Raw genomic sequence first — 11,960 nt, 5'->3', positions numbered from 1 at the left:
TTTCCAATAAGGAATAAATTTGTATTCTTCATTCCAGTAACTTCAAATGCCGAATAAATTTTCATTCATCATGAAATTTGAAATAACGAATACATTTTTCCATTCCAGTAAAATAAAAACTTATTCTTCATTCAAGTAATTGCGAATGACGAATAATTTTTTATTCATCATAATGAAATTTCAAATGACAAATAAATTTTTATTCAACATTCAAGTAATTTCACATAAAGAATAGGTTTGTATTCTTCAGTCATGTAATTCTGAATATAAAATATTTATTCTTCATTCGAAACTACTTGTTTGTTTATTTTTATGTTTTTAATTCAATTATTCATTTTCCTGATTACGCCCTCGCTGTTGTAAATGTGTGTACGGTAGCGACTTCTCAATAAATCCTGTAAATCTGACGAGTAAAGGAACAGACTAATTATATACTAGGTACTTAAGGACATTATTATTCAGGCCATTTCTAATGAATTTAGCTATACACTATGTCCAAAACATAAAAAAAAATTTGATTGCACGTACACTTTTATTTAAACATCAATAAACGTTGAACCAAGCCCTGACAGTTAAAAATGGCTGCTTGATAAACTTTTGAATTTAGGACTTTTCACTGTTTCCTACTTCACATCATTTAAAAATATATATTCGTATGGAAACTATTCTGTAAATTATTTTGAAGACTAATATCAACCCCTTTGCGGAAAATTATCGTTGTTACAAAAACCATATTTTACAGGGGTGTTTTTCTCTGCTTTGGCTAGCACCAACAATACTAAAGTTTAGATTTGCTAAGAGAAATATAACTAAACGCAATATTTTTTTGTAGAAGTCTCTATTTTCTGAAAAGAACGAGTTTTTGGGCAGATAGGATTATATGTATACATAATTTTGCTCACAACGTTTTGTAAATGTGTTCATTAAATCTGGTACTTACGATAACGTTTGAAACAGTTTAAATTACGCATAAGCGGAAACACAAAATTGTTTGTGATGTAAATTTAATAAAGGGCGCGTTTCTAAGACGTAGCTGTTGTTAAACTGATGAGCGCTTGATTTAGAAACGCACAGTTGAGTAGTTCCGCTCAGCTGAACGGTTGTTGATTCGACGCCATTTTTTCCATCGTAAAATTATTTCGCTACATGAACTCAACAATTTAACTGAAAAATTATATTTCCCTTCCGTCAGTTTTCATAATAAATTTAAAAAAAAAATGAAACTGGCTATAAATAAAATAAAATACACGTGTATATTTAAAATAAATGGAAAATTCGTGGACTTATAAGCATATGTAAGTACATATGTCCCAGTGTTCGTATGGAATAGTAGCATAAGTTGGGATGCTTTAGTGTTCATATGTTCATATTTTTGGCTTAGTAAAAATTTATTTTGGTGCTCTTTTATTTAATTTTACAAATATCAGCTGTTTGTTGGGCAGTTCATGTATCATACCGTTTCTAAGCCGTAACTGTTGGACCCAACAGTTGACAGCATTTCCGCTACAGTTGGGGTAAACAGTTGCATCTTAGAAACGCGCCCATTTATTTCGGATTTTTTTTCTTTTGACTGTTTTTGACATTAATAAAAAACAAAAGTAGTATTAAAAAGGAATCCGTTTTATTAAAATTTGTGTTTTGAAATTGATTTATACATAACTGTTTTAATCCTCGGTTGTTGTTGTTGTAACAGCAGTGCTCAACCCCCCAGGTTCTGTCATGTATCGTCGTCTTCATCCTCCGACTCTGTAAGCCTGAGGCCGAGAAAGCGGGCAGCGTCGATAGGCGTGGTCCAGAGCGCTTCTGGTGTCAGGGTCGTAGGGTTGTAGGTGCAGGTGAAGAAGTGCTGGGTGTCATGGGGACCTTTCCCACATGCGGGGCAGGTGTTTGCCACTTCACTCCTAGGATATAAGGGTAATTAGTCGTCGGTATTTTGGCGCCATCGACGAAGACGTCCAGTTCTAGCCCTACCTCCTTGGTCCAGGTTGTAAATAGTGTGGCGGTGGATTTTGCGGCGGAGATTTGGAGGCTTCTTGCAGTGAAGAAGTTGGAAAGATCGGTGAGATAGTCGGTTATTTGATCGCTGAGTCTGTCGATGTTTGGGCCAGTTGCCATTATGGTGCAGTCGTCAACGTAGCTTACCAAGTTAACTCCTGCTGGCGACGGAGGGAGTTTTGCCATGTAGAGATTAAACAGTGTCGGGAGAGTACGCCGCCTTGAGGGACCCCCTGTTTAATTCTTCGCGGCTAGGACCTGACATTTCGGAATTCGACTGATGACTGACGACCACACAGATAGCTGGTTATCCACCGTTTCGTCCGAGCTGGAAGCGACGAGTCCAGGACGCCTTGGCATAGGGTCGCGTGGTTTACCGTGTCGACAGGTTCACTGCGACTAGGACCGTACTATCACAGGGTCGACGTTGGTTCAGACCCTCGCTAATCTGTGTGGTAATGGTGTTTAATGCTGTTGTCGTGCTGTGTATTTTTCGGAATCGGCTAGCTTCAGATGCTTCGTCAGGCTGGGGAGGAGTAGTGCTTCCATGGTTTTTGCCAATGGGGTTAGGAGGGAGTCTCCTGCGTCCGCTTTCTTCCGTGGCTTAAGGAGGGGGATGATACTACCCATTTTCCACATCTCGGGGATGATCAGGGTGGACAGTGACAAGTTGAAAGCGGCGGTCATGTGCTCGACTCCCGCAGGTCCTAGCTTTTTCAGCATCTGCATGGAAATTCCGTCTGGGCCTAACGCCTTGGATTTTGGCGATCCGGCCGGCTGGTATGAAGCGAGCGGCTGCTGCGTTGATGATCCTACGGATATTAGGCTCTGCTACGCGCGCGTATGATGGTAGTGGAAGAGCATTAAATTTGCGATCTGTGAATTCCGTGTAACCGTCCCAGTTTTCCTTCCTTGTGTTCATGAAAGTACGGTTCTCGGATGTTATAAAATCTGTCGGCTGGTCTATCGCGACTACTATGGGCAGGTGGTCTGATGCGAGCGTAAGCACTGGTTGCCATCCCATGCAGTTTATCAGATCCCCGCTGGCTATAGTTATATCTGGCGAGCTATAGCAGTCACCCACGACCCTGGTGGGGGCACCATAGTATGGCCCGGTTGTAGGTTAAGTAGAACTGGCTGGCTCACACAGCCAGATATTTTCGTTCACGGCGTTATCAGATAAAACTGCCATTCATGATGAATAGTTGGGCAATATATCAAGAATCCATGAAACCTTCTTAGAGAATTTTAAGGGTTTGTTTAACCCTTGCTTTTACATTTAAAAAAGTGGCCGTACGAACAAACAAAAAACATATTTTTAAAATAATTCTTAAAATCGAATATCTCTAAAACGGTCAAGTTTTGGACATCATGTCATAAAAACAAAATAATCAAAAATTACCAAAATAATAATGCTCTTAAGTATCTAGGATGACTGTCCCGGTAACCATGTATCTACTTTTTAAAAAGATTGCATTTCAAAAACTGTTTGCTTTTAGCTTCAAGTTACACCGCTTCGCTTTTGTTGTTGTTACTTTCATCATTAAAAGTATGCCCACATTATCGTAATTTTATAAGCAAATCAAGCAGAAATCAAGTTTTTTCGCATTATAAAATTTATCAGAAAATTAAAAAGAAATTAGATAATTTATCATAAATCAAGGATCAAATGAAAAAAACAAGAATTGTTATTTATTTTAGCTACCACTGTTGAGGAAATTTATAAAAATAATACCTGAAAAGGTATGCAAACATTTATTTTGAATGCTTTCATGATTTCTATATGCATTTGATTAGCATGTCTTTGTACGAGTGTGCGGCTTGTACTTGATTTCCTCAACAGTGGCAGCTAAAAGAAATGGCAATCCATTGTTTTCTTCATTAGGTTCTTGATTTATGATAAATGAACTCTCTATTTAATTTACTAATAGATTTTACAAAGCGAAATAACTTGATTTCAACATGATATGCTTATAAATTACAAACGAGCCGCAAATTTCTATATTGTAAATATGCATTAAGTAATTTATACTGTAATGTGAACATAGTTTAAGGCCCTTTGTTGGCCGCATAGTGTTGGTGCATTTGTTGTTGCTGCTGCTGCTGGACATGACTGGCTGGTGGTGGCGGTGGTAAAGGCGGGTGTGTGCGCATCTGTGACATGTGCGCCTGTGGCGCAATGTGTTGAAACATGCCACACTGCTGCTGATGTAAATGGTGAGCGTGTGCATGCGCGTTCTGGAAGTGATGTGGTGCTGCAATAATATCGGTTGAAGTGTGCAAAATGATTTCTGGTTCAATTATTGCAATTTCACGCTCATCGCCGTTGCTCGAGCTCGAGGCGCCTGGCACATGAGAACCACTCGCAATAACATGAGATGAGGCGGTTGCCTCCGTATTATATTCCTGCTTGATTGCATGATATTCCTGTTTAATGCCGTTGGTTGGATACAAAGAAGCGGTTAAGTTCTGATGTAAGATTGGATGGCACAATTGTGGCATTAGTGTTACACCGGCAATCGGAAGCGGATGATGAGCAAAATTCGGTGGTGGATAGAGTATACTTTTATTCAGTTGTGCCATATGGGCCTGTTGGTGAATGTGTACACTAGCTGCCGAGATACTGGACGCTGCCACTGTGCTCATTGCCGTGGTGGGAGTGGTATGGCAATTATTTGACGTTGACGAAGGCCTTGAATTATGGCTAGCTATGGGGGCTAAGGCGCGCTGGCGACTATTAGCTTGTGACGGAGCGTCACCATCGTCAGTCGCCGGATCTGATATGATCACCTCCGGTTCAACAGGCACTGGCGGTATATTTGCAAATTCAGCTTGCAGCGACTCTTCAGTAATGATGCCCTTTTTGCGTTCTTTACGTATTTTATCACGTAGCTTTTCCAGCTGACGAAAAGCTTCATTGGCACGACGAGCCTTTTTCCGGTCACGATCCCGTTCCTGTTCCATGCGACGATACTCGGGATTTAGACGCTTCATGCGCTTTCGCTCCCGATCTCGTTCCCGCATCAACATCTTATTGCGTGCCTCTTCCTCGGGAGTGAGCTGGAAAGAAAAACGAAATTTTGAAGGCGTTTTCTAAAGCTTGGCTAAGCTAACGGCTTTAACTACTTCACCCAAAAGTATGCCGCAAAAACTTGACTTTAGGTATGACAATTGTTTATGTTATTACCATGACTTATTGAATAAGTGACAACAACGAACAATGCATGTATTCGGCGTCAAATTTTTAGGCGCAGTAGTTAAAGCAATAGTCATGCGATGAGTTTTGTCATTGACCTGGGAATAGGGTCGTAATATGTTTGCATATAGTCGATTGTTTCCTAATTTTATTTCAATACAATATTTCACCGCTACAAAGTTATAGTCCAGGCTACACACGAGACAACAGTTGAAGAAACCAAGTCTCATAGAAATTGGTTTGCCGCAACCGTCGCCCGCATTTCAAAACCACGACATACATTAGATAACAGCTCTGATCCAGTACTCCATGAATTTCCAGGTTGTTACACAAACTTGCAGGAAGTTACAGGAAAAATTATCCCGTACTCCAAATTCCTCCAAAATCCTGTAAATGAGAGCGATTTTTGGAATTGTGTAGAGAATGAAGTTGCAAGATTTTACCCGAACTTTTTTTTCTGGTAAAATCAGGAAAAGTGTCAAGCGATCACTGGTTGACGTTTTCACAGGAAAAATTATTTTTTTGTTCCCGTCCTTTTTGGTGTTACTCACTTTTTACTCTCACTTCAGAGAATTATTTTGCTGACATTTTTATACCCGAGCGCATTTGTGCACAAGGGTATATTAATTTTGTTCACATAACGGTTGTTTGTAACAGCCAAAACGAATCGAGATAAACATAGACAAATGTATACATAAATGATCAGAATGAAAAGAGAAATCGATTAAGCCATGTCTGTCTGTCCGTCCGTCTGTCCGTCCGTCCGTGTACGCGATAACTCGGGCAAAAATTGAGATATCTCAACGAAATTTGGTATGTAGGTTTCCATTTACCAAAGGAAGGTTTGTATTGAAAATGGGCGAAATCCGACTGTAACCACGCCCACTTCCCATATAACGGTAAGTTTCAGAAATACGAAAACTGCGATATTTTAGTGGAGATTATTCACTCAAAATCGATATTTACAATAAGTTTTAGACGAAAAATAAGAATATTATAAATTTTTGGAAAATGGGCGTAGCCACGCCCACTTATGGTTACATGCGTATATCTTGGTAACCGCTTTACCAATTTCTTCCAAACTTCGCACATCATACCAAATGGCCGAAAATTTTTAAAATCGGACAATAAGCACGCCCACATCTCATTTAACGGTAATTTAGAGAAATACAAAATCTTCGATGAATGAGTAAATATTAAAGCTAATTTATTCCAAGTTACATGCTTACAACAATTCTTAACCAAGAAATATGCTTGTGATAAAATTTTGGAAAATGGGCGTGGCACCGCCGACTTATGATCACATATACATATGTATCTCGGTAACCGTTCTACCAATTTGTACGTATAAACGGTACGGTTATTGTGCTTGCAATATAGAAGCAAAGCGTTGAAAATTATTGAGATCGGACTAAAATTGAGGCCGGTTTTCATATAACGGTAAATTTCAGAACTGCTAGAAACTTCAAAATTTCGAAATTTAAGGACTCTAATTTACTCAAAATTGATACGCCCCAGCTTACCATGTAGCGGTAGGTTTCGGAAAGGTGAAAAACATATATTTAATACTTGCGCCGGGTATTTAATGTTCGGCTCCGCCCGAACTTAGACTTTCTTACTTGTTTTTATCAAATATGAGCACTCAAATGAGTATAATAAATTATAACAGTTTAACGAGCGGCGTATGCGTATATTGATCAAGTAGCTATTTCAATAACTACTGAAGACGACCGACCACTGTACAAAGATGCTTACAAGCTATGATACTTATGTGCATATATCTATGTATGTATGTATGCATATACATACATACGTATACAAACTTACAAAAGCGAGACAGAATTCTAGAGAAACTTACATAGTAACAATGAATGGTATACATATAAGCATGTATGTATGTACAAGTATGTACAATAAAGCGAAGAACAAGCGTTCGAAACCTAACGGTGACTTATTAGCTATTTATAGAAATATGTATGCACATATATAGGCATGTATGTGCATATATACTTATATCCAAATGAATAGTGTGTACTACATAAAAAGAACAAACATTAATACAGTGTTGCCTACTACACTACTTTCATGTAAACAAATTATGTATGTCGAATTCCGCGACGAGCTTTTTTAAAAACGAAATAAATCAATACAAATTGTTATTGGGTCAAACCACGCCAACAGTGTCAATGAATTTCCATTGATTTTCTGGAAAGTGAAGACAATTGTCGGAATCTGTAGATAATTATAGAACAAAAATATACTTTGGACGGTTTTTCGGAATTGCACTTCGTTTTTGTTTTTTTGGTATTATAAAATATTGCAGTTTTTGAGAGAAAAATTCGTAACTCGCGACCCATTTAATGAAATTTCATGCAATTTTTTTTTTTTTTAAATTCATCAAATTTCATCAAATGGGTCGCGAGTTACGAATTTTTCTCTCAAAAATGCAATATTGTTATAATACCAAAAAAAAACAAAAGCGAAGTGCAATTTCGAAAAACCGTCCAAGTGTATTTTTGTTCTATAATTATCTACAGATTCCCACACTTGTCTTCACTTTCCAGAAAATCAATGGAAATTCATTGACACAGTTGGCGTGGTTTGACTCATTAGTTTTCATTAGAGCTTGAGTCAAGGCATATTTACTAAGGTAGAAGTGACAATTAGCTCGTACTCTCTCGTAGCTAGTTATAATAGGTCCATTCAATATCAACAAATTGTTACGAATTGCTACTAGTACTTGCAAGTTTTTACTGGAAATGCATTCAATAACCCAAAATATTTGCAAGAGAGAGCGAATTCGAGAGCGTAATTACCCGAGAGAGCTGCAAATTCTTGCGAGTAAAAATTTTACCAGCAGGAATTTGCAGGAGTCAAAAAATAAGGTTATGTTTCGAATTCAAATGTAAACAAACTATTTAAGAGGATGATTTGATGAAACATAATTAGTGAAATGAAAATATGGATGAAAAATTTAAACCTATTGTATATTTTTTATTTTTATGACGATGGGAACTATTCCTAATTAAAAAGAAAATTGCGCGCCAAAACTTAACCATCCAAAGTGTCAAAATGGTTTAAGTTGCAAATTTTTACTAGTTTTGCGTTCAATAACTTTTTCTGAAAATTTTCTCTTGCTCTCAATTTTACTCTCTATTTTTCTTTTACGCTCTCGCTGCATGTACTTACTGGAAAAGTTATTGAAGGGACCTAATGTCAAAAAACTGTAAACAAACAAATTAACCGTTTGAGTTGCGAATGCTATGTTTGGTACAAACTAGCATCAATTGAAGCGCATCAGCATAAATACATACATATGTATGTACGTATACCAATTTTAAGAGTTCCTTCAATATTAGGTTTGTACAGTAACTTCTCCAGTAAAACATTGCAGCGAGAGCGTAAAAGCAAAATAGAGCGTAAAATTGAGAATAACAGAAAACTAGCAGAAAAAGTTAATGAACACAAAACTAGCAAAAACTTGCAAGTGAACAGCTGTTGCACTGTTTTGATATTCTGCTGTAAACATTTTACTATTTATAAATCATTTTTAAACGCTTTGCTTTACACACACGCACTTACACAGTCCAGTACATCATTAATATTTTGATTTCTACTCATTTTACTTTTGTTTGTGCTAAACCAATTCAACAAATGGCGCTTATTCTTCTTCTTCTTTTGCTAGCTAATTTCTGCTAGTAGAAATTTCACTAGCAAGAATTTGCAGCTCTCCCGTGTTGTTACGCTCTCGATTCAGCGCTCTCTTGCAAATTTTTTGGGTTATCATACACTTTTCCAGTAAAAATTTGCAGGTTCCAGTACAAATTAGTACTGACTATTGGTTACTATACAAACCTATTACCTTTAAAGAATTTTAATTGCATTTGCATCTTTTATGCACATATGTACACATATGGACAGAAACGAATAACACATAAAGGAAACCACGTAAATAAAATGAAAGAAATGTTTTATGGAACTGTTTAAAGATAATTTTGTTTTTATTCGCCCAATGTTTTTGCGCGAGTAGTTTCTTATTTAAATATTTAATTCTAAAAAACATCCGGCACTTATCAAAAAATGATTTAATGTTTTCTTCTAAATTTATATGAAGACTTAACTCTAACAATTTCTTGATAGTTTTTTTAACTGCCCCTTACAGGTCTATTCTGCGCTGGTAATAAAAAGTTTGTAACCGGTAAATAAAGTTCCTGTCAATTTTTAAACCCTTTTCGCATTCTGTATACTCTTGTAACCGGTAAATTTTGTTACCATCTTATAAGCTGGTAACAAATTATTGCCCCGTGAAATATGCAATGCCACGATTTGCACAACTCTTCATAGCTGAATTGCTGAATATTTTAACTGCAATGCTAACGTACCTAGAATCGCGGTGACAAGAACTGGTAACATTTTTGGTAATACAATTTTCCGGTTACAAAATCTTCGGTAACGTGCAGAATAGACCTGTTAGTGATAATTTTTTCAAGGGAGGCTTGTAAAGACTTAGGACCGTTTACTCAATATGTGGTTAACACTAATCTCCGTTTAAACATCATTATCGACGTGTTCGGCTCCATGCATATAACATGGAGTCGTTTTAACGACTGCGTGCGTTAAATGCACTGCTCAGCTGCCACTCTTCGCATACGTGTGAAGTCCACATGTGCCCAGAGTGCGCTCACTGAGCTATGGCCTGCCGAACACTGATCTAGAGAATCAATTTATATTTTAAATTGCATTGTCATCATGATCGGAACTAGCCATGGGTAATAGCGCAAGCTCAATAACGCCAGCGCCACCTGTGGTGTCAGCGTACTAACTCAGCGCAACAGCGCAGTGTACTGAATTGAACAAGGTGCCATCTGAGTGTCACCACAGTACCCATCGTCATACAGTGTAGTGCACCATACAGTGGTGTCACAACTATTATTTCTATAATTTTCGGCGCTGAGCAACGCTTGTACCGCCACCCGAATTTAATTGCTAGGAATGTTGTAAATGCCACGATATTCTCATCATTCTTGAGTAAAAGCTTTAAAATTGCGTTCTCAACGCTCAAAAGCAAAACCAAAGTACGTGTAAATTTTCAAACAGTTAAGGCGAATTGTGTAAGTGCTTCATGTGTTGCTTGGTGTTAATGGCGCTGGCGCTTTCCATATACTGGTGTTGGCGCAGCAACTCCGGCTACGGTGTTAACGCAATTGCGCTGCGTTACCCATGCTTAATCGGAACTATTCTGAAGATTTACAATATCTAGCTTGACGGGAATTTAGTTTAAAAACGATTGGAAAATTCCGCGGGATGAGGAAGTTAAATAAAAGCTTGTAATAAAAAGACCGGCTCTGCACATAGGGACGAATCGACAATATAGGACGACAAAAATGTTTACTTCATATGTATTTGACAGATTTCAATGAAATTTGATATGTAGGTATTTTCATCATCACTGATTTCGAATATTAAATTAAATTTGCGAAATTCACAATGGCGGATCCAATATGGCTGTCGATTTCTTAAAAAATTTCTATATTTTTATGAAGCTTGGTGTCCAGAGATTTTCGTAGTCACTGATTTCGAAATTGATATTAAATTTTCAAAAATGTGTAAATTTTTATGAAGCTTGGTATTTACTCCATATGTATTTGACAGATTTCAAAGAAATTCGGCATTTAAGGATTTTCGTCGGAATATTAAATAAAATTCAAAATCAGCAAATTATTGGAGCCGTAATTTTTAGCCATTTGAAACATATACTTTATTCTACTAGAATTCAATGGACTACAAAACTGCATACTTAGAATCTAATTAAAAACTCGAAATTTTTAAGAAGATTTGTTGATATATATTTTTTTTTAATTGCATAAATTTTTAAGGCAGTGTCACTCGATTGGTACATTTGTACAGATTTCTGCATTTTTATATTAGGCTATTGGTTCAAAATAAAAATATTGGGACAATTGTTTTTTGTAGTCAAAAGATTGGTACAATGCAGCAATCTTCTATTGAAAAATTTCAACAAATTATTTTTCGTGATTGGGAGAAAGAAAAATATTTGGGTATTCACACAATTGGGTTACGATTTGCGCCAAATTTCGAGATATACCCAATCGTGTGACACTGCCTTTAAACTTGTATTTATACGAATGTTGTTAAAGAATGAACTATAAAAAACTAACCAAAATTAAATAACAACAAAAATAATATTTTACATTGTACATATTTTGACTATGATTACTCGACCGTGCTATCATAGTAGCACAATGCCACTAATATTTGACTTACAAACAAAATACGGGCAGGAATTTCAAAATTTCAACCCTGTTTGTGTGAAATATTTTATTTTTATTAGTATTTTTCTTTTAATCAATCTATGTTGAAATGAAAGTTAAAATAAAAAATATTTTGTCATTTTGATTCATATCCATATTGTAGTAATTTATTTCACTTATTGTATATGTACAGCTGTCCACAAAATAATAGGAGTGCGATATTTTGACCGGTTTTGGCTGTTTCTCTTTTGATTTTTTAATGTTTATTATTTTTTTTATAAAAGTCTATAAAAATTCTGCAGCTTTTCACCAAAATTTCAAACTTTTTAATCAGAATCTTTAGAAAAAATGTTGGTATGCAGTCAGAGTCTTTAGACTTGCACTTCTTTAGTATATAATTAAATCGGCTACAAAACTGCATACCAACATTTTTTCTAAAGGTTCTGGTTAAAAAATTTTAAATTTTGGTGAAAATTGGCCGGATTTTTATATTTTCT

At 36.5% G+C, this 11,960-nt stretch overlaps 1 protein-coding gene across 1 annotated transcript; it reads right to left on the bottom strand.

The window, feature by feature from the left end:
• Window positions 1-4,044: 4,044 nt before the first annotated feature.
• On the bottom strand, window positions 4,045-5,025 carry LOC118749409. Its single transcript, XM_036484213.1, has one exon. The coding sequence runs from the start codon at window positions 5,023-5,025 to the stop codon at window positions 4,045-4,047; it is 981 nt and encodes a 326-aa protein (XP_036340106.1).
• Window positions 5,026-11,960: the final 6,935 nt, after the last annotated feature.

This window comes from Rhagoletis pomonella, unplaced genomic scaffold (genome assembly GCF_013731165.1).
Source record: "Rhagoletis pomonella isolate Grant_MI unplaced genomic scaffold, Rhpom_1.0 Rhpom_scaffold_00016, whole genome shotgun sequence".
Taxonomy (NCBI): domain Eukaryota; kingdom Metazoa; phylum Arthropoda; class Insecta; order Diptera; family Tephritidae; genus Rhagoletis; species Rhagoletis pomonella.
Note: the sequence above shows the minus strand (reverse complement) of the source record. Positions and strands in the feature narration are given on the sequence as shown.